We start from the raw sequence: 24,630 nt of genomic DNA on the forward strand, positions 1-24,630 counted from the left end.
TTCCTTTACATTATTCTTTTATATCATGGCTAACCAAAAAACCAGCAAACTTGTATTTTCTGTCTTATACTTCACTTCTACTTTATAGTCACTGTGATAATCAAAGGCCTAAGTTAACTTTATAGGATGCATTAAATGACTTCCTGAAGTTGCTTCTTTCAGTCCTGTGGGTAAATGTTTGTATACATATGCACATACACATACATGCATGTATATATACATACATACATACACACACACACACACACAAATATACATCCTGTGTATAACATTAACATACTAATATCTAGTTAAATGGCATCAGAAAACTGCATGTGTTATGGAATCACATGGTACAGATTTCTACATCAAAAGCTTTCTTTCAGTGTAGTAGTTTAGGCAGCAAATAAGAATGTGAAAATAGCTTTTTTTCTCCAACTTTTTAAAATAATGTCATAGATTTGAAAACTGTCAATCTCCACAAAATGGTGGACTGTCCAACAGTCATAAATACTAACTGGTGGTATTCATTTCATCTTTGAAAGTCAGAAGTACCAGTAACACTTTCAAAGTTAGTCCACCAGCAGATTCATGCCAGTGAACCCAAGAATGACAATAACACATTCTTGCCTCTATAATCAATAAAACCATGTTTAAGAACTGAATTTTTGTATTTGTAGCCAATTCAACTTAAATCAAACTTCCCCAATGATTTTACATAAGACCAACAAACTGTTCTGTCAATAAGACTGCATCTGACAAGCATGTACATTTTCCTTAATTTACCCAAGCAATTAATATAGCTTTGGCTTGAAGAATAACTTTCAATAAAATTCCTTCCATACTGTACCCCAGGATTGCTTGTAAAGCTTAAGAAATGCTTTAGATATGTATTCTCTTCAAGAATTTCACCTACCTCCAGATTATTTTCTGAAAAGAAATATCATTTTGTTTTGAGAGTATTGAGATTGGTTATTTAAATGAAGATGTATGTTTCACATTGCAGGATTTCTAAACTACAAACTAGAAATATAAACCAACTACACGTAGAGATGACAAAGTTATTGTTGCAATGTTGCTGCCCTGTAATAGCATAATTGAAAGATTAACTCCCTGAAAATTTCAGTCTATTATGGACAATATATAAGTTTCTCAGAGAAACTTCAAACTGCTCGTAGATCCCCCCCCCCCCAAAAAAAAAAACCCGCTTACATCAAAATTAAAACCAAATTCCTAACAAGGAACAAGGATTATGAATAAGTTACCTGCTAATGTTGCTGCTGCAGCCAGTCCTGCTGCAGTATACGGGTCGGTCCCTGGAGGAGCAGCACTAATGATATATGGATTTGGCACAAATGCAGCTGGAGCAAGGCCTGCTGAGAACACACCAGCTATATTTAAAAGGGTGAGAAATAGTAAATGGAAATGTAAAATATCTCCTCACTAGGTAAAAACATCTCTATTCTGAATCTGGGGTGGGACAGCATCTGATATGGGGTCAAACTTTTATTGAGTAACCCCTATTTACACAACAGATGTAACACCAGTGGGTTTATGGAACTTCTGTAGATACTAAATACATGAAATGATACTAGAAGTATAGAATAACTATACAATGTCAGTTAACACATCTATGAAATGTATGATATTAAAGTATAAAATAAATGTACAGGGTCAGCTCCCAATAAATACAGTGCTCAGGTGTAGATTTCTGTTCTGTAGGTCTCACTCAATCTCTAAGGATGACTAAGCTAAGACTTCAGTGAGGATGATACAAAAATAAGTAAATTACCAATGAGAATACAGTTAAATGTGTTCTATTAATGCAGAAAATAACACCTATCAAACTTTGTTGAGTGGTTGACAGAATAACTGAACTATACCCAGAAGATTCATCAAGAATTTCCAGGTTCATCCCAAGCAGTTCAGACTTTGTCCTCAAGGTGATACAAGAATTTAAAAGAGAGAAACTTTAAGTATCTTTCTGACTATTAAGTTGATTTCTGCACTTAATATAAGCCCATATGGATTAGGTAAAAAGCCAAAAAAGGGTAGAAAACTATGCATTTTCAGTATTATCAAAAGAGAAGGAATGTCTAGGCATTGACAATTACCAAATACACTCTTTGCCAGTTGCTGAAAAATGTACTGACAAAACTCTCTTCTGGAAAGTAAGACTAATTGAAAAGGGAAGGAAATAATGAAAATGAATGTATTTAAAATTAAATACATTTAAAGAGATAAGGAGACCCAACTTTAAATGATACAGAATGAAGATGAGTGTTTGTTTTTCTTTTTGAGACAGGGTTTCTAAGATAGACTGCAACACATACAATTTCATGGACAGATGCAACTGCCTGTAACTCCAGCCTAGGTGTATCTGATAATTCTGGCCTCCTTGGGCACTCATGTACACACCTGTGCGTGTACAGGAATGAACACACATACACAATAATAAAGTCTAAAATTAGGTTCCTCCTAGTTTTATATATTATGGCTTTAACTATTATAGGAACAGAAAATTATGTGCAAGTATTGATACTCTACATAAGCCACTAAAAAAGAAACCGAAAAGCTAGAATTTACTTTTTAAAGTGTGTTTCTTCAAAAAATTTTATGGTATTTACAACTTACCAAAGGAGGAACCTATCAAACTTTGTTGTCACCTACCAATCTAAAGTAAACCAGTGAACTACGCAAATCAGCTTTAATTTATGGTTCTTTTACTATCAATAAGGCAAAATGTGACAATATTTCATAACTCTTACTTTTTAATTTAAATTTTTCAATCCAAGAAAAGAGATTCAATCATCTCCAGCTTTTTTCAAATAGCCATTATGCTTTGAAATTGATATATGGCATGGTGGTACACATCTATAATTTCAGCACTGGGAAGTGGAAGCAAGATGAACAGAAGGTCATTCTTGGCTATATAACAAGTTGGGTTTCAAGGGTATTAAAAGTGGGTAAGAGTGCCTGCTGGCAGGCCTAGCAAAAACTTACGCCCCTACTTCTGTATGTATATACACTACACAATAAATAATTTTTAAAAGATCTTAATTCATGCTATCAGCCTTCCCTAAACACACACCTGTTTATTAACGTATTTATCCACCAATGTTCTTAAGCCAATGCCATACTTTTAATCACCATAAGTACTGTCTTAATATAGCTGAACAAATCCCCATTTTATATTTCGTTTTTTACTAATTTCCTAGTTTCATTTTTCTGAGACAAATATCAAAACCAAAACTTCAAGTTTCAAACAAATGAATCCCCAAAATATATTTAAACTCAGAGCTGAGAGGAAAAATAAAACAGCTATTAGCAGGATTTATCTATATTAATAAACAGTAAAGATGTGTAAATGGTAGGAAAAACAAGAAACAAAGACAAAACTAACTAAACCTAATACAGACAACAAAACATGTACTAAATTTAAATTTTATCAGTAATAAACTTATGGGTGAGTTAATTCACATTAGATAGAACTAGATGTCAAAAAAGTTGCTGGAGCTGGTGGAGGTGGTGCATGTCTGTAATCCTAGCACTCAGAGACAAAAAGGCAGAATGACCTTAGTGAGTTCAAAGCCATCCCGGTCTACAAGGCAAGTCGAGGACAGCCAGGCTACAGAGAGAAACCCTAATTTAAAAAAACCAAAAACCAAAACAAACAAACAAAAAAGTTACTGCACAGTGGTGACACATGCTTTCATCTTAGCACTTTGGAGGCAGAGACAGGTGGATCTCTGAGAGTCAGAGGCCAGCCTAGTCTATAGTCAGTTCCAGTACAGCCAAGGCTACACAGAGAAACCCTGTCTTGAAGAAACAAACAAACAAACAAACATGTTAATAATTTTAAAGAAAATTTCTTAGGATTTGTGTTTTTGAATAATTTTAAAAATTATCATTTTGACTGGCTAGTAGATATAAACAGTAACATTTCATTTCTGGACATTTGATTCTCACCTATTCACTGAAAAAATCTGAGGGACTAACAACTTTTATCAAGTATAGATTTTCACATTTCAAAATGTATGTGTGTATGTGTTTTCATGCCACAGTACACATGTTGAGGTCAGAAGACAACCTGTGGAGCAACACCTTCAACATAGATCCTAGGGATTAACATTAAATTTGGGCCATTAAACTTTGTGACAAACCTACTAAACCACTTTGCTGGCCCAAATTACAGACAGATATTTAACCAATGAAGCAAATAATCAAAAACAATTCCCCCCATTAATCAATCCTTGATATGTAATCTACTACTACTACTAACCTCAAAGGTGTTTTGGAAAGTTAACAAAATGTTACCAAGACATTTTATTTCAAGGAATGAAAAAGGAAACATTTTATATACTTTAACAAAAAGAGTAATTTTATTTATAAAGACTTACCTATATGTGGCTGCTGAGCTGCTGCTAATGCATATTGCTGCTGTTGAGCTGCAGTTAACTGCTGAACTGTTAGTGCATTAGTCCTCTGAAAGAGCTATCCGGGAAAACAATTAATACAAAGATTAATACCAAAACACTGCAATTCTTATCAGAAATCTGTGATTATTTAAAACACTTCTCTGCAGACCTTTCTTAACAAAAATGATATTCTAATCAATAATGCATTAAGTGTCAAAAACTACTTCTCCTAAATTGTTAAGGAGCTTCCTTAAACAAGCATGTTTTACCTGCTGCTGAGAATTGTAGTCAAAAAGGCCTACAGTAGCTCCTGAAGAGTCCATGGGTACCTGATTACCAGGATAGTCAAACTGTAAGGAATCCAGACCAACTTGGTCCATGGCATCCAGATTCTGAGTTTCAGGATTTGAAAATTCTTCAACAAGTGGTTTATTAACTGTCGGATTAGGAAGAGGACCCAATCCTTCTGGGGGATTAGTACCGGGGCCAAGGCGCTCAACTACTTCAGTTGGAGAGGCTTGACGACTTCCAGGAGTACGACTAAATAAAGACAGAAAAGCACTATGAGTAAAAGTATCAAGTCAAAGGGTAAAATGGTAAAGTCTGAAAAGCCAAATGGTCCCCAAATATAAAGCGTAATTAAAGTTTACTGAGCCATCAATTATTCCATTTCTCACATTTTTCCTATTTAGTAACTACTTAAGACAGTTTCAGTAGTTTTAGTATCATTACTTTCCTCAATTTGAATAGCATAATTACATAACTCAATTACACAGGTAAGACAAGTTTTTACAATTTAGGACTATACTTCCTGAGACTGTTGTCTAAAATCATACACAAAAAAAATAAGTATGAAAAACAGACTATTAAATTTAGATAGCAAATATGACAAAGTTCAAAAGGAAACTCTATCAAAAAAAAAAAAAAAACCTACCAGAAATCACAGGTATGGTTTTCATTATTGAAAGAAATCTAAACTAACACAAAAGGCTAAAATATGACTATAACTTTTAAAATTTTTTTCTTTTATCTTTCCTTTTATCTTTTTAGTCTGTTTCTTTAATGAAAATGAGTGTATGACTGGGTAGTTCTAGCTAAAATAACCGAAAGAGAGAAAGAGGGAGCTAGAAAGTGAGTAGCAGCCAAGCAAGGAGACTGCCTTCATGAAAGAAAGCCCTGTATCAGCAAAAGAAGTATAAACATAGAAATTTTACAAAACTTAAAAGTATACAGAACATACACAAACAAAAATTCTATAAAAACAAAATAAAGCCCACCATCGGTCTGTCATACTACTCTAGTTTTCCCAAGAAATTCATCAATACTGAGTTAAAATTTCACTATCGGTTTCTCTTTGCATCAACATCCTTCCTGTTTCTAACATTCTCTTCACATTGTTTGTAATCCTAACTTAATCCTCTCTTCTGCACAATTTATATAGGAGCCTGCTCTGAGAAACCATGCATTCACAGCACATTCAAATCAAACGACATTTAGTGGAAATTGCCTTAACACCAGTTGTCCCATCAAACCTAACAGCCCCTAAATTTAAGGTGTTCCATACCAGCATAAGTTTGCCATCATATACAGAGTAGTTTAAAAAGTAATTCTTTAATTTTACGAACAGACCACTAGTCATTTAAACATTCATGCTATTTCTAATTCAATCACTGTCTTTGCAATATTAGATTTCAAATTTCAAATTTTGCCTTTAGCCATACCTACCTTGGTGGGAACAACAGTTCAACGGTTTGTTTGTTTGTTTTTTTTTTCACTTGAAACATTTAAGAAAAAACAAACAAAAAACAAAACAAACAGGATTTCTTTCCAGTTAGTCAATTCAAAATGGTGGAATGGTTCTAAAAGTCATTCATTTCAGTTCAGTTTTATTCCACATATATATGAATATATAAATATATATGAATGAATGTTATGACAAATTTTAGTGATAAACTTGAAAAGGAGACCATATAGCCACATATATTTTTCGGAAGTGTTTTCACATGTCAAATAGTAACTGATATTATATTTAATTAGTACTTTCAAACACGTATTTAAAACCTAATGGAACAAAAAAATACTAATTCATATTAATGTTTAAAAAGGAGAAATAACCTTTCACATAAAACAACTCAATACAGCAAAAGCAGAGAAACAGAAATATTGTGCTATCAGTGGTGCTATTTTCTTGCTATAGTTAATGGTATATTAACACTTCAATTATAAATATATATTCAACTAAGTTTTATATGCCTGACCTTCACTAAGTAGCAGAAAAGCAAAACTGGGAAAACATTCTAAATAAAGAACACCAGATGTTTTTTTTTTTTTTTTTTTGTCAAAAGAGGTTTACTGGTTTTGGATGCTTTTTTGCACTAGGAAGAGATGGAATGGTACTTTAACAGACTATTATTCTGCTCTGTTACATGAAGGCAGAAAGTACAGAAATATAAAATGCATCAAGTAACCATCCTTTTATCTAAAGTTCCATGATAAAGCTTGACTACCAACTGGAAACTATAGGGGTCAGCCTGAAGCGCCTACAGAAAAGTGTGCTGTGCTTCATTTAAAACCAATGACTAAAAGAAAACCTATTTATCTGCTAGAAACACCTAAAGAGAGTATTCAAGAATTCAAAGCTTAAAAGCTAACTATTTCCTATTTGAAGAAGTAGTTATGTATTAGCACATTTTGTATAGTATTAAGAAAAAACACTGGTTCTTAAGCTAATATTGACTCATATATCTAAGATGAGAAAAATCAAGTGGCAGGAGATAGCAAAGTAGCTAATACAGCAATACAAGAGAAAAATTCCAGCGGAATGTACGTAAGCCCAATTTGAGGAAAACGAAAAAATATTATACCTATAATTCACTAATTAGCAGAGGAAAAAAGTTCTAATTTAGTTAATAGTAGATAAAAATAGAAGCTTCTAACATTACTCTTCCAACATAACACCCTGTTTTATATAAGATTTTGAAAATTGTTAATGACTCATAACTAATTTTATGAAGAAAAAAAAAAAAAAACTCATCCAGATTAACACAAGGTGCAAAGAAAATAAAGTAACCCTAAGTTGGAAAACCGTCTAAATCAATCACATCAACTAACTGTAATAACTCCTAAAACAGATTATGTTTTTCTTCTTGAAAAAGTTAAAAATCTTACTTAAAATCTTTGCAATCGGCATCCATTCCATTTGGCAAACCTCTGCCATTTATTTTAGAGTCCTCATCATCTTGTTTAAGATCTCTGTTTTGGTCCTCCTCAAATGGAGAAGCCTTGCCTTTTTGATCTCCTTTCTCAGGTCCATCTGTTTCAGCATCTCTAGTACCCTGAGGAAAAAGAATCTGTTTGATTCTCAATACTTAATAAACAGAAAAAAAGGCACCAAAAGGTAGTCTAAAACTACCCTCTAGTGCATGTAATGATAAAAGCAACAATTTAACTTTGTAAGTGAATTAATTTAGCAAAGGCCAAAAATCTGAGTACAAACTAGGGATTTATAACAGAAGAGCTAAGTCAACCTTAACTATAGCGGTACAGGAAAAGCAGTAACACCACAGTAAGATTAAAATATTTAATTCTTACACAATTTGATTTAGTTATACATTAAGTACTCTCAGGAGCAAGCAATTTTACCTTTGCAAACTGAGTTTTAAAATATGATTTGTTTTTTTGTTAACAGTTAAAATATAAATACTTGCAATTATTCTGCAATTTCATGAACTAAGTAAACAAACTGTAAATAGCTTGAAAGCTTCTTTCCGTTCTATGGGCAAAAAAAAAAACAAGCTGACTATGCTGGAAACAGCGGCCCATATTTGTAATGACAGGACGACTGCCATGAAGTCACTAGTCTACACAGTGACTTCCAGGTTAGCCAAGGGTATGTAGTAAGATCTTATGTCAAAAGGAAGAAATAAAAGAGCAAAATGCTATAAGTCAAACAAATGGAAATATTAAATTTTTATTCAAAATACTTACAAAAGTTCCCTTCCTAAATCGAGAATCCAATTTATCAGCAGGAGAAGAACTTAATACATATTCTACCATGCTCACACCAAGGCCTCCACTTTCTGAGCGCGGAGAAAGAATTGCATTTACTTCACTGTTTCCATGAAAACTCTGTCCAGATCTTCTCTGTACCATAATAGGCTGGGACATTGAATGATCTGTTTAGAAGAAAAACACAATACAGTTTTATTTTTAAGCCAAAGAAAATAGCAGTTATACGAACTAACATTAATTTAAGAAAAATCAGTACATCCTTTCAGTCTATTTTTGTTATACTCATAATAAACAATTTCTTCATTCTGAATAGTTGGGACAGCTTTTTTCAAATGATACATTTTATTATTTGTGCGTATTTATTATACATTTATTATTTGTGCATTTGTGTGTTTAAGTCAGAGGACAATTACATATAGACAGTTCTCTCCTTCCACCTTGACATGATATAAGAGATAGAACTCAAGTTGTCAAGCTTGATTTTAAGTGCCTTTACCAGTGAATTACCTCATGGCCTAAAAACATGTTTCTTGAAAATACAAACAAAAAGTCAGGTTAGTGGGGTTGGTTCTCCCAACTTTACAAGAGGTTTGTTTGTTTGTTTGTTTGTTTGTGTCCTAGACTCAGTTTGAAGACCAGGCTGGCCTTGAACTCAGAGAGATCCATCTGTCTGCCTCTGCTTCCCTGAGTGCTGGGATCATAGGCATGTGCCACCATGCCATGACAGGAGTTTTATTTAGTTATAGGAACTTACACAAAAGAGTCAAACCAAAAATATAAATGATGCAGAAAAATAGACTTAAGCCTTTAGGACTAAAAGAAAAAAACAAGTGGTAGCAGTTTTCAAGCTACACCACAGAGATCTAGAACACATTGTTATTAACAAACTAAATACCAATCAGTAAAAAAAAAAAATAAAAAAAAAAAAAAAAAAAAAAAATCAATTAAATCCCAGAATTTTATGTTCATGGTGAAAAACCCAAATATCAGATAAAGACTTAAAAATTTTGGAACAAAAGTATGGATCCAACATAAATGCCTTTGTTGAAAACAGAAGGTAATTTTTAACATCTAAGAGCTAGCATAATTTAAATATAATCCATAAATTAGAGGCAGCATTCAAAGTTTTTATTGCTAAAAATTGTGTTTAAAGAAACCAAAAAGCTATTTGTTAACTCTGGCTCATTTGTAAGCAGAAGCAATACTCAATTCATTTTAGTCCTTAAACTAATGATCCAAGTTGAATACCATTGGTGTATTCACTTATTTCATTACTATAGTAACTCTTAAAAGTAATGGTACTTCAATTAGTTATTAAGACCCTTTTATTTGTCATTATACCTTTTCTTTAATCACTTATCCTCACAGTTTAAATACTAGTATATACTGATTCATGACAGGCATTACGATACAATGGGGAATCCAAGAACAAGACAACCTGTCTTAGTGAGGGTTACTGTTGCTGTGATGAAACACCACCAAAAGTAACTTGAGAAGGAAGGAGTTTATTCACTCACAGTTCCATGTAACAGTTCATCATCAAAAGCAGTGAGGGCAGGAACTCAAACAGGGCAGGAACCTGGAGGTACAGCTGATGTAAAGGCCATGGAGGAGTGCGGCTCACTGTCTTGCTTATCATGGCTTGCTCAGCCTGCTTCCTTATAGAACTATAAGACCAGCACAAGGATTGCGCCACCTATCATTGGCTGGGCCCTCCCCCCAATCTCTAATCAAGGAAATGCCCTACAAGCTGGATCTTATAGAAACATTGTCTCAACTGACATTCCCTCCTTTCAGACAACTCTATACTGTGTTAAGATGACATAAAAGTAGTCAGCATACAAACTTTACCCTCAAAAAGAGTGAGTATGGAGAGTGAGGCTGTAGCTTAATTGGTAGTGATTGCTGAGCATGCATGGGACTGAGTTTGGTCCCTAACATTGCATCAGATGGGTGTAGTGATGCCCACCTGTGATTTCAGCACTTGAGAGGTGAAAGCAGGACTATCAGAATTTCAAGGCTAGTCTCTACTACACTGTGAGTTCCAGGCCAGCACAAGGTTACATTTAATACAGAACAATCAAAATTGGATAAAATCCCTCAAAAATACTCCAGAATATTACAGAAATATAAAACAGGGTAACTGATTCTCCCCAGTCTTAAGGTGAATTCAAAAAAAGGAAATATTTAACTTGCATATGAAGGAAGAGTGGCTTAGAAAGTGAGACAATGAAGGAGAGTACTTTCGTTACAGAAACTAACATGTTCCAAAGTCTCAAAGTTTGAAACAAGCTTAAAAAAAAAAAAAGTATAACCAAACTGACTACCATATCACTTAACCTTGAGGAATTAATATATTAGACCTCTCATGTAGCAGAAAAAAATAATTTTAAAACTTTATTATTATGTGTATGTTGTGTATTCGGATACCATGGAGCAAACGCAAAAGTCAGAGGACAACTTTGATCGTTCTCTTTGTCCACTCTTCCATGAGTTCTGAGATAGAACTCAGGTCACCAGGCTTGTGCAGTAAATGCTTTTGCCTGTCTCACTGGCCCAAGAATTTTTTTTCTTTTTTGAACACAAGATATCACTATGTAGTCTTGATAGGTATGGAACACATAACGTAGACTAGGCTGGCCTTCAACTTAAAGAGATCCACTTGCCTCTGCACCCCAAGTGTAGGGATTAAAGGTATGTGCCATCATTCCCTGCCTCAACAACTTCCTTTGAAAATAATGACAATTTCCTTACAGCAAGAAATACATTACTCATATTTGTATTTGCCTGGTATTCAATATATACCTGTTAAGTAAACAAAATTCCATTATTTATAATTTCTTCATGACTTCTGGTAAAACTAGTGCTCATCGAAATTTAAGCTATGTGCTAGTTAGGAGGAAGAATGCCTTACGAACTGACTAAAATTATAAAACTGACATTTTCTCTGCCATTCAACTTGAAAATAACCTTTCATGACGGTGTTCTACCACAAAATACTTGGTGTGTAAACATACTAAAAGTGTAACTTAGTAATTGCCCATTCAACTTTAGTTTTTAATTTTGTGTGTAACAAACACACTTTAGGGAAGTGCCTACAAAGATGAAAAGAGGGAGATAGATGCCTAGAAGATGGAATTACAAAATGTTGAAAACCACTTGATGTGGGTGCATGAGCCAAGCTCAGGTCCCCTATAAGAGCAGCACAGGCTCTTATGCATTTCTCTAGCCTGCATCTCTTCCAGTTTTGTTTTGCTTTACATTAAACAGGTTCTTACTACTGGTCATATCTCAGAGTTCTGCCTGTCTCCATCACATTACTCAACTTTTAAAACAATCAAGTTATTAAGTACCTAGGCTCCTAAGTAAAGGATATGCTACTTATAGGTGAGGGACTCTGCTGGTTAAGAGGAAGTCTGATGTTTCTAGATAGTCTCTGAGCTCGGTCTATGACAATGGACACCCTTTCTCAACAGGGTTCTCTCTTCACCTGATCTGGAGAAGAGAGATCCTGGAAGGATTGAATCTGTAGATTGCTTTTGGTAAGATGGCCATTTTTTTCCATGTCAATCCTGCCGAGCCATGAGCATGGGACATCTTTCCATCTTCTGATATCTTCTTCTATTTCTTTCTTCAGTGAATTGAAGTTTTTTTCATACAAGTCTTTGACTTGGCTTAGTTAAGAGTTACAGCAAGGTACTTTTATGTCTTTTGTGGCTATTGTAAAGGGTGTTGTTTTTCTAATGTTTTTCCCAGCCCATTTGTCTTTTGCATACAGGAGGGCTACTGTTTTTTTTAATTAAGTCTGTATCCAGCCACTTTGCTGAAGGTGTTTATCAACTGTAGGAGCTCTGTGGTAGAACTTTTGTGGTCACTCATGTATACTTTCATATCATTTGCAAATAGTGATAGGCTAAGGTTAAGATGGAAGGGGAAGAGGACCTCCCCTATCAGTGGACTAGGGAAGTGGTGTGGGAGAAGGGGGAGGGAGGGTGAGATTGGGAGGGAATGAGGGTGGGGCTACAGCTGGGATACAAAGTGAATAAATTGTAATAAATAAAAAAATAAATTAAAAATAAAAGAAAAAATTTTTGACCTATAAATTACCTTTGGGGTTTTAACTTTGAAGCATTTACTTTACAAGTAACAAAAAATTTTTAAACAATAACAAAATTTTAAATCTCAACAAATCTTAATGATTTGGATGATATTTTTAAGTTTTTTAATTAAAAAAAAAAATGTACTGGTCTGGAGCAATGACTTAACAGTTAAGAGCACTTGCTCTTGAAAAGTTCCAAGGCTCAGTTGACAGCACCCCACAAGGTGGTTCACAACTCCAGTTCCAGGGAGCCTGATGCCTTCTTCTGATGTCCTGGGCACAAGGCACACATGTAGTGCCTATAAGGCAAAAACACTCATAAAATAAAACAAATCTTTTAGAGAAAAAAACAAAATGGAAAGAAACATCTATTAATTTATTTTCAAACATAAGGCTGGAAAAAATGCCCCCGTGGGTGAAGGCTCTTGCATCCCCCATGATAAAAGTCGATTCCTATAAGGTGTCCTCTGACCTCCTCATGCAATGCCATGTATATTCTTATTCTTACTGAACCCCTAAGACAAATTTGTAAAATGTAGGTTAGGAATTTTGAATTTTTCTTACTTTGTTCACTTTGTATAACATACCCAAGCTGTATTACATTCAACAACCATAAGAGAAAATATTTGTAAAACATATTTACCTACCTAGCCCTCAAATCTGATTCAATCATTTTAAGGAAATGTGTCAAAGTATTTTAGAATTTACAAATAAATGCTGTGATTTCTACAGGTTATTATTCATTACGTGCCAAGTTCCTTTCTCTTAATAGTTTCTTAGGTTTAATTTTCTTGCTATTTAATAGTAATCAAAAAATATTTTTACCTGTTGTTTTTAGGAGGTCTGTATCACTAATCTAAATCATTTCTGGACGAGGCTAATATTTTACAATGCTAAACTGAAGTGCTGTTAGATAAATCTGTCACTTCCACTCAGTAGAATTTAAGACAGAAAATTCTGGTAAGTTAATGAGTCCTCTAGTAGTTTATTAGGATTTTATCAGAGTTAATTAAAAACAAAAGATCTACCTAATTAAGAAAGTGTATTTTCAGGTAAGACCTAACGGCTGTTAAGAGATCTAAACTAAAGCCAGACTGGTGGCATGTGTCTTTAAATCTAGCACCGCAGAAGCAGCGGCAGACCAGCCTGGTCTACAGGGTAATTTCCAGAGCAACCAAGGCTACACAGAAAGAGCCTGCCTCAATATAAAAATAAAATAAAATTAAAGAAAAAATAATCTAAACTATAATCCAACAAAGGTATCACAAAGTTTTTCCCTAAATTGTTTAAAGATAGGACGAATTTTTTAAAAATTGAATTTTAATAATTTTTACCCAAATCCCAATAACTTACGAGAAGTTCCCCATGCAGTCTCTCTCCATTCATCATCCCCAAGAAATATGCCTTTTTGTCCATCTTTTGTTGAATCATCAGGTTCCCAAAATTTTTTGGTAGGCAAAAGCTATTTCAAAGGGAAAAGAAAAAGAAAAAGCTTTTATAATGTTATATAATTTACAAAGAATAAGTCTCTAAGGAACTGCAAACCTATCACTTATATGTACATGTTAGCCTTTGAGTACCTTTGAATAATCTATTTTCCAAGCTATCTCAACGAACAGCAAGGTAACTCCTCATTTATGTACTGGCTCTAATAACTCTAGGCCTTTAATACTAGTTTCAAACATTTTTGTTATATCCAGATTTTCTTTTTAAAAATTTTATTAGATATTTACTCACTTTGTGTGAGAGCTTTGCCTGTGTGTATATATGCATATCACGTGTGTGCTTAGTGCCTAAAGAGATCAAAAGAAGGTATCAGGTCCCCTTAGTCTGGAATTACAGATGGTTGTGAGTCATCATGTGAATGCTGGGAACTGAACCCAGGTCCTCTGAAGGAGCAACATGAGCTCTTAACCACTCAGCCATCTCACCACACACATTCATGATTTTCTTTGTATACAATTCTCTTTAAATGACTTAATAAATTTCTTCCTCATGATAATAAAAATGTTCAAATACATTAATAAAGTTCTTTTACTTCTAAAAGCTGCCTCTCAATAATCTCTTATCAAACTTCCAGAAAAGTATTTTTTTCATTCTCCAGTTATTCACTAGAAGTAAACTTCACAAATTTTACTAGCTCTTGAATAGTACCTATCTATCAATTCCAAATCAGAAAGCCATGAGTAACAGAAGACACACAAAGAGAAACCCTAACAATACTTTTGAGATAAAAATCTCAAGGTCTAATGTTCTATTCTACATGTTAACGTAAAAATTACATCAGTCAGAAGGACTACTCACTTATTACTCTCTATCCGTGACACTTGAAAACAGAATTACGTTTGTTTTAACATATTAATTTTCTCGGACATACATTTGGCGTTTTAAGTAAGCACTCATAAGACATCGTTTTCATCCTTACTACTTAAATGCCAAGTCTTTTAACACTCATAATCAGATCTATATATACTTCTACTACTACATTGATCACACTAGTTACCTGTGTTTGCCTTTTTAAAGGCATGGTGACCCTCTTCAAAGAATTTATAAACGGAAATAAAACATAATTCAGTAATACCTGATTTAGAGTCTGAGAAATAATGTAGTGTGTATTTGCAGGGGGTAGGGCAAGTTGCAAGGTGAGGAATACAATAAGCACAAATCAAACAGGAAACCATGAACAAAAGCAAAACTTAAGAAAATACAGTATTATACATATAGAAGATGTAAGACAACCCAAATTTAACACTGGAAAGATAACCATGGGATTATAAAGACCCTTATAGGCATGTTAAGAAACAGAAAAGCTTTACTAAAGCAACAGGAATTCAAGACAGATTAGCAAGAATGATAGAGAATATGTCTTGGAAAGCAACTCAAGCTGTAGTGACAACTGACAGAAAAGGAAGCCAGTATAGGAAAAATCACAACAAAGCCAGGACAGTAAGGACTAAGAGGGTACTGGCAGAAAAGAGCTAAGAAAATACATGGATCTCAAAGACACTGGAAAATCAAAAGAAGTTGGTTATAAATGGGAAATGTAGATAAAATGCATAAAAACTAAATGATAGTGTTATTACCAAACTGAGAAGCAGTGCTGAATGGAAAGAGCCATGTTCCTAATTTATAGGTCTTTTATAAAATTTTATAATTTTTAAGAAGCCACCCCCCCTTTGGAAATTCAGCTTTACAAGTTGGGACCTTTCTTTCTGAGCTATAAAATTATATGCTGTGACTAACATACAGACATTTTAATGAATAATCTCCTCTGACAGACTCCAATAACTATAAACCATCTTATTTTATATATTTAAATAATGTAAGATAAAGTTTTAACTAATCGGAGAACTAATCGTGGGCACAGAAGTGACTAGCTGAAGCATTCATCTTCTGAGAGAGTAGAAATAACAGTATTCCACTGAGGAAACTATTCCACCTGACATAATATTCCCTAAGTGCCTTCACAGACCACTGCTTCAAACTGCAAAATGCAGAACTAGCAATTATCATAATGGCAAAGAACCCACCTAGCTCTTAAACAAGGTTATGGGTTCCATCCTCAGCACCACAGGAAAAAATAAAAATAAAAATAAAAAAATAATAAAAATAATAATAAAATAAAAGTATACTGCTTATATAGGGGAGAAAAACCCATGTTGAATATCAATATGCCAATTTTGCCAAGCACTTTTTGAAAAACTGTATTTAATTTGCAAATGTATAGCTTATTAGCTGCAGAAGGAAATAATTTAGCTAAAATGAACACTTCCACTAAAGAACTTCAGTATACTCTAGAAATGCTTTTTAATTAAAAAAGTGCTTTTAGTGAGTATGTGTGTACTGTATGTAGGGCATGCACACTGGTCTGGAGGCCAGAGCAAACTGTCTTTATCTATGGCCCTCTGTGTATCTACCTTGAGACAAGGTCTCTTGCCACACCTTTTTGGGTAGGCTGGCTAGCCAGTGAGCTTTTGGGATTTGCCTATGGCTGGTGTTACAGGTACTGGCAGCTATGGCTTTTTACATGGGTGATGGGAATCTGAACTCAAGTTCTCAGGCTTGCAAAGCAAACACTATTACCCACTCAGTTATCTCCCTACCTCCTTAAAAATACCTTCTGTGACTATTTAAACAATAATTTAAGTGTTCTTCTTAGCTTGTGAACCATAGTTTAAAATAGATTAAACATAAGAGAAAGCAACTATTCAAGAAACAAAGAGCTAAAACTGGGAAAAAATAAGGTTAAATGAACTGAGACAGAAACATGTCTCCATAAATTCTTTGATTATATACAATACAGTGTAAATTAAGAATTCACATTATAGAAAACAAGGCTAAGAAATCTTAAAATCTAGAAATTATATTATCTTCCTACTAGTGCTCTAACTCACAAAGCTCTGACCCTAGACCATGGTTGGGAAACTCCATGTTTCTTGTCACCTTGTTCTTCCATCCTTGAAACTAAGATATGACTGACATACATTTTTTTTTTTTAATTCCTCTAGAAAGAATTTATGGCTTGCCCTCTCCATGGTTAAGAAATCAGGAAGGGGGGGGGGGCGCTGGAGATATGGCTCAGAGGTTAAGAGCACTTGCTGTTCTTCCAAAGGTCCTGAGTTCAATTCCCAGCAACCGCATGGTGACTCACAACCATCTATACTGTGATCTGGAGCCCTCTTTCTGGCTTACAGGCACACGTGCAGGCAGAGTACTATATACTGTATAAATAATAACTAAATAAATCTTTAAAACAAACAAACAAACAAAAAAGAAATCAGTAAGGAACTTGTATATATATATTGCCTCATAAACAACCCAATTCCTGCTCTAGCATTTCAGGAGGTATACTTATGCATCATACTTTTCTACTATAAACTTTTAAGCAAAAATCTCAAGCTAGCTAACTAACATTATGTTTGAAATTAAGTTCATATTATAGCTAATCTCTAAACTCAAATACTTTCAAGGGATATTATGACAACAGATCATAATTGAATTACCCTCGCAATACAAGATATAAGATCACTCTACTTACAATACAATTTCACAAAAGACAAAAAAAAAAAAAAAAAAAAAAAAAAGATGAAGCTGGAAAAAAAAAAAATCAACAATGAAATTTCCTAAATCCCTAAAACTGTGCTTTTCTAGTCTTTAATCTTTTCTGTAAATAAAAGATAGTAGTAATTTTACTTTTCAATTTTCTTATTTGAAAAAAAAAAAAAAACACCTAGTTATAAGATTGAGACCACAATGAAAAACCATCAAGAGTCTGTCTAACCCATCATCTAGCACACACCTTTCAAAGCCAATATAAGCCATTTAATTGGCTGATTATTTCAAAGAATTGTACATCATTACAAAAATTGTCTAGAGCAATTTCTTTTCTTTGTTCTTGGGTTAGTTTAAGTATCCCAGAAAGATGAAACCCTATTTCTGCATAAGAAAGCATAGTGAGAAGTTTAAATAGCAACAAAGATTCATACATACAGCTGTTAAAGAACTCTGCTGGGATTTAAATCCTTAGTGGATTTATTTTAGGGCCGTTCTCTTTACATTGAACTATTATAGAAGATACTACTTTCTATCTTACTGTAATTCATCAATAATTCTAAGAATGTCCAGTATTAAGACTATGTCTAGGTAAACAAAGTATAAGATTACCTAATTCTTCCATCTTTAGATAAATTCTAAGAATAGCTGAGACAGTGATTTCATAAATACACTACAATCCTTTAAGTGCTAACTGAAATAGCTGATTTACTTTCTATGTTTTGTTTTTTGACACAGGGTCTCTCTCTCTCTATCGTCCTGGCTGTCCTGCAGCTTTGTAGACCACACTTGCCTAAAACTGGACTGCCTCTGCTTCCTGATTGCTGGGATTAAAGGCGTGTACCATCACAGCCAGATGACATAGCTGTTTAGATTCCACTGATTACTAGCCACTCAGATCAGTAAGAGCACTTGAGTTTAGTCTTATTTCTATTTTCAAAAGACCTCAGCTTTAATTGCATAGCAAATGAATTTCTACAAGAACAGAAGTCTGTTTGGTTCCTCTATTACTCAAGATTTTGTTTAGTTTTTTTTTTTTTTTTTAAAGACAGGATCTCACTTCATAAGTTTAGCTGGCCTCCCATTCAATCTGTAGACCAGGGTGGCCTTGAGATCAAAGACCTACCTACCTCTGCCTCTCTAGTACTGAAATTAAAGGCATACTACTAAGCTAGGCTCTACCTGAGATTTTAAAACAAAATTTTCCTAAAATATTGTGTCTAAGTAGGAGTATTATTTATCACAATAATTATGAAACTATCCCCCAAATCTGAAGTTAAATTTTGGGTTGCTCAAAAAATTTCAGGGAAGGTTCTTTTCTTCTGTCACTTCAAAATTAAACAAGAGCCAGCTCTAAGTACCCTAACACACTGATGACAGCTAATAGGCAGGAGCCTCTCCATGTACTTGATTAAAATATTACATCTCTATACACACTAATAAACCAAATACCTCTTCCTATGGGTTATATTTGTTTGTTGTAGGCTACATGATAATGGAAATCAGTAGTTTTTTTTTTGATAAAAACATGCTATTGAAGGGGAAAAAAGCGAGTATATGAATAAATACAGATTTGTTTCTAACTTTGGGTGGACAACTTAAGAGAATGCCCTCCTGATGATAGCTCAATAAATCCATCAAGAAATACAAAAAAAAAAAAAATTGATACATTTAAAATGAGTCCTATAAGAATACACAACGATTCTCTATACATTTAAGACCCAATATATAAAACTTTATCTTTAAAAGGAAAGAACAGGGCAATCCATTAAAAAAGGGATTGTTTTACATTAGAAGAACAACCCCAACAAGCAATTTTAGAAAATGTAAGAGCCAAAGAGTGCAGGCTGCTTTAATTTATTCCAATGACTGAATTCTGGAATAAGACAAACAAAACACCTCACCTGTCAGTAAAGGAGGAGAAGACTGGTGAGAGAGAGACAGGCAAAGAAGGAAATCCCAGAAGGTTCCCTGCTGCCTGTGAGATGAGGAAAGATAGAAAGGCTTGTGGGAGAGAACCCAGAGACAGAAATTTGAGTAGGTTTCTTAGCTATCTCTTAGAGGTAACAATATTAAGTGGTAAACTTTTTAAAAAAATAACAAAACCAGCTTATTTAAAAATATAATTTTACTGGATGAAGGACACTCATAAAAGTGGCCTGCTGCCATTAACCAGACAGCAGGAAATTTAGGCCCTACAATCACCCTGGTTGTGCACACCTGATGTGTCTATTAATAAAGAATGGATTTTAGCTTATTTCATTTAACTTAACTATTCAACTCAACTCCTCTACTAAAACCTTCGCCTACTGATAAACAGCTAATTCAACTACTGCTTCTGACCATAATTTTCACCACAAAGGTGTATTTAGATTTATCAAATGTTTTTTTCAAATCGAAAAAGTCAATTTGTAAATAAATCCATGATACAAATGAAAGTAAAAAACTAAGCCTAGAAACTATGTAGTGTTCTCACTCGGTCTTACAAAAATCAAGTTCAAGTCTTATACACAGAAAGGCAGAAAGAAACACTTCAAAAATGCTTTTACTATTTTAATACTTGAAGACAGGGCCTTTCTATGTAACCTAAACTGGCCTTGTGCTCAAAACTTTACTGCTTTGGCCCATAAAGTGCTGGAATTACATGCTCCTAGACCTGCTACTTAAGATATGCTACTCTACTTTCTAAAAAACGAAGAAAACAAGTGGCAGGGAAAAAACAAAAGTCCTTCTAACTGCCTCTATTTACTCTACTGGAGTAAATAGGTAATGCCCGAGCAGCCATTGTGCTATAATATATAGGTTTGAAGAACAAAAGTATTCCCTCTCTCAAATTCTTCTTAGGGCCCAGATTAGATTTTACTTTAAATACTGAACTAACAAGTTTATTTTGGTAATACTTAGCTTAAGCACCTTAACTCACCCTTAAATCAGTCCTCTGAAAATGACAAACTCTTTGGAAAACGCTGTTCTGAAGGGAGAGTTAGCTAGCTGCAGGGTGCCCTCTTGTGGCCCAAAGGAGTGACTGGACTCTCTCTCTGCATCTGAAGAGCACAGCATTGGATGGAGTGAGTCTCATGAAAGTGTCTAATCTACTAAAGTAAAATAATCTCCAGGAGCAAGCAATTAATTACAATATCTTAGGTCTGTTTACTGTTATTTTCTACTATCAAAGTCCACACTTGAATGTGTAATATAGTACACAACAAAGCAATGTCCACAAGAGTTTTTATAATCAAAGATTTCTAAAATTCATTAGGAATATGGAAAACTAAGTATTTTAGATGCCTTAAAAGGTATGGTTAACTGGGTGACCCAAAGAAAACCATAGATTAATAGATAACATCCATTCAAAATTGTAGAGTACCTATTATGCTAAGCATTCAAAGCTACCAATTTACAGGAGACAAATACAAAACAAACTGTAATCAATAACATAATGAAAATATTCATAAGGAACTAAATGAGAAGTCAGATGAGAAAGTAGTTAATTCTATTGCAGATAGCTATGGGATACTAGATCCTGTGTTTTCAGTAGAACCTTGCAGAGAATTAGGAGTTTATTAAGCAAATATCTTCGGGTAAACAGAAGATTTTGGGGAAAGAGTAGCAACAATCAAGCATAGCTAAAGCAAACAGCATACATATATAAAATGGCAGAATAGGATATATTCCTCTGAGCAGAGTTAATTCTAATTACATGAGTCGTTACCAAAATATACGACATTATTTAACCAAGTTAATCAAAATCACCTAGACACAAATAAGCACACTTAATAATTACTTAATGGGTTCAAGTTACAACATAAGCAACCAAAAAAAAAAAAAAAAAAAAATCAAGATTACAGAAGTACTTAATTTCAAGGGTTTATTTTAAAGCCTATACATATGAAAGCTGTAACTATTATTTCTAAGATTTATGGTTTAAAAATTAAATTTCAATGGCTCAAAGATTCAGTGAAACATTAGTTTTTAGTGCTAGTGGGTTCTTACCTCTCCCATTCCCCGAGATTCTAATGCAAGAGCTTGAAAATCATGATTCATTTCATCCACAGATCAAACCTGGTCAGTAACAAAAAAATGGAAGTTAGCAGGAATTTTGAAAATTAACTATGCTGTATGGGTATTAACTAATATCACATTCCAAAATAGACAAGAACAAGTTTTCCCAAATAACTCACACCAGAGCAAGCTACATAAAAGGGGTGAGTTTTTTTTAACGATTCTGTGTGCTGACAGACTACTACATGCTCTTATGTAATTGAAGAAAAGGAAGTAAAAAACAGGAAAGGAAATAAAAATGTTATAACCACTACTATAAAGTTGTTTTATTATTGAAGGTTTGTTTTATTAAGATTTCTGAAAAATTCACCATTTATAAACCTCAGCTTAAAATTTTTTCACTGTAAATATTTAACATAATTAATTAAATGGTGATACTTTTTAAAAATGAAAACATTTCAACTACAGTAAATTAAAAACAGTGTTTTTTGTAGTTTCCTCAAGAAAGCACTTCTCAATCCTTCCATTCCTAAGAGCAGAACACTCTTTTGTTACAATGTGTTACTGGTCCCCTGCCTCCTCCAACTAAGAAATTAAAAGAGAAAAAAAGAAGGAAAGGGAGAAAGGGAGGGAAGAAGGGAGGGAGGGAAGAAGGAAGAAAACATACAAACATGTAAGCTTAAGCCTCTCCAAATTACAAGTTTGAAATTCAACTAGAAAATGCAATTACTTCCCTCACACCCCATTCTCTTCTATAAAACCTCCAGCGTTTGACAAACTGAAAGTACTAACTCTAATTCCTACTCTCTGTTCTACTCTGTTCCTATGATAATTATTTTGCTTTCCTAGGTTTCTAATTGCTACTTCATAGATTTCTATTTTTCTCATCTCTGATATATTAGTATTTGTTATTCTGGAGAAGGCACCCTTCTTCATACAGTACTGTCAACAATCTCTACTGTTGATGCTTTGAAAGCTATCTAAATGAGTTGGATGCCATACCCACCAAATTTCTATTTACAAAGGAAATCCCTCTACCCTCCAAGGCTTCCAGTTACCTCCCTCCTTTTATTTCCTTGAATGTACCATGGAAAGTTTCTATTTTGCCCTCTTTACTTCCTTTTGTACACCCATTTTCACATCACTTACCAAGTCCTGTTAAGCCAATTTTACTCACTTAAATCTGTTTTCTAATTGTCAGTTGAGAATATCTTTTATCTGAAACATAGCAACCTTCTCGTCTTTCCATTTTGCAACCTATCTCCAAGTTGTAGTTATCTTTCTGAAACTACTCTGATCACGTGACTTTTGTACTTTAATTCACCCCTAAAGAGAAAGATCAAACTCCTTTATACAGCTTACAGAGATCTTAGCTGGTAAGGATGTCTGCCACCAAGCACTAGCGTTCGATGCCCCAAAGCCAGAGTGAAAAGAAAGGACTCCTTCAGCTTGTCCTCTAATTTACCCTAAATAGCTATGGGGAGCTGATGAAGTCCTGAGTCAACGTGTATTGTTGGCCTGGGCACAGCCATGCTTAGATCCATGAGAATGGCAAAGCCTCTTCTGGTCTAAGTTTGAGTGTTTATGAAACAGCGTGTACAAAAACTAGCCACAGCTTCCTCCTCTCAAATGACTGCTTCCCTACAAAGACCTCCTATGAGACTAGCTAACCGTTCCTCCTTGTGCTGTTCATAATAAACAGGCTGAGTTTCTGGGGTTCTAGTAGGTGTCCTCCATTACAGTGAACACAGCCTATGGAAGTACATACTACACAATCCTAGCTTTTCTGCATGTATAGTTTCTTTATCCCCATATTGGCCCAGTCATGTTTCTAGGGCTAAGAAGCAAATATTACATAAATAAAGCAAGTTATAGTTCAAATATTTGGCAGTTTTGTAACTCTGGTCATGTTCTGATATGAAGAGCTGCTCCATAGATTTGCTATGAACACTAAGTCAGATAAAATAACAAAGTAATGTTTGATTTGTAAGCACTCAAGACATCTAGTGAAAGACTTTCAGGGACTGACGAGATGGTCTGGCAGTTAAAAGCTGCTAAGTTCAAGGACAAAAATTCAGTTCACAGCATCTGCCTCCTAGACAGACAGACACAGACAAAATATACATATACACAAAATACAGCTTATTTCAGTCACCTAATTCAGTAAGCTTTTACTGCACTTACTAAAAATATAATTTATAGTGGAAAAAAAACCTCAAATATAATCGTACTTGTCAGGAGTTCAGCGGATCTCGTTTCCTGATAATGAAGAAGTAACTCCAGTCAGACCCAAATCTTTCTAGTATTAACTCCAGACTTAAAACAAACAAAAAATGAACTATTCAGCCAGTTGCAGTGGCACACTGCCTTTAATCCTCAGGGAGGCAGAAGCAGGTAGATGTCTATGAGCTCAAGGCCAGCCTGGTCTACAAAGCGAGTCCAGGACAGCCAAAGCTACAGAGAAACCCTGTCTTGGGGGATGGGGGAGAGAGCAACTATTCACAGGTAAGAAAAAAAAAAAAAAAACCAAACAAAGAAACACTCAAAAGAAAGATCCAAAACACAGCAGAGTTGTCTTATTTTTGTTTTTATTTCCAATGGTTTCTTTTGATTGCTGGTTTTGTCCAAGGGCAGGCAAGATGGCTCTGAAACTCTTATAGCAAACCCACTTACATTAAGACCCAAAGAACTAAAAAAACAAGCTGAAGCAACCAGAGCTGCTGTACAAGGGGAAAAATCCCAGAAAGAAAGAACATAAATTCTGTATTTAAATTAAAATACATATATAAATGATCCTAGAATTATAGGCCTAGAACCAATTCCAAGAAGCCCCAATTAAGAACACAGTAAGAATTAAGCAAATTTCTGCTAACCATAAAAACTACAGGAATTTAGATTTTGAGTTACAAGAATAAAAGCCAACATTCTCCACAACAGAATCTAATCATCAATATATCAAGCATAAAGTCTGAAATACTATTAGACCTATTAAGAAACTAAAAAATGATGTAAAGAGAAAGAAAGAAAGAAAGAAAGAAAGAAAGAAAGAAAGAAAGAAAGAAAGAAAGA

The 24,630-nt window shown here is 34.2% G+C and overlaps 1 protein-coding gene across 9 annotated transcripts in view; it reads right to left on the reverse strand.

Annotated features, from left to right (window-relative positions):
* The window catches only part of Pum2 (pumilio RNA binding family member 2), a 71,508-nt gene that overhangs the window by 31,940 nt on the left and 14,938 nt on the right, over positions 1-24,630 (reverse strand). For 4 of the 9 annotated variants that reach the window (XM_055625882.1, XM_055625875.1, XM_055625842.1 and 1 more), the window contains exons 2-8: positions 21,553-21,621; positions 13,861-13,969; positions 8,385-8,572; positions 7,566-7,732; positions 4,667-4,937; positions 4,380-4,473; positions 1,245-1,370 (exon numbers count right to left, since the gene is read on the reverse strand). In XM_055625882.1, the coding sequence (XP_055481857.1) occupies positions 1,245-1,370; positions 4,380-4,473; positions 4,667-4,937; positions 7,566-7,732; positions 8,385-8,572; positions 13,861-13,969; positions 21,553-21,603 (1,006 nt within the window). In that variant the 5' untranslated portion in view covers positions 21,604-21,621. Of the gene's footprint in view, positions 1-1,244; positions 1,371-4,379; positions 4,474-4,666; positions 4,938-7,565; positions 7,733-8,384; positions 8,573-13,860; positions 13,970-20,482; positions 20,604-21,552; positions 21,622-24,630 lie in introns of those variants that run through there. The other 5 variants (XM_055625896.1, XM_055625855.1, XM_055625890.1 and 2 more) reach the window with 3 other exon arrangements.

Source organism: Psammomys obesus, unplaced genomic scaffold (assembly GCF_907164565.1).
Source record: "Psammomys obesus unplaced genomic scaffold, mPsaObe1.curated_primary_1811, whole genome shotgun sequence".
Lineage (NCBI taxonomy): Eukaryota > Metazoa > Chordata > Mammalia > Rodentia > Muridae > Psammomys > Psammomys obesus.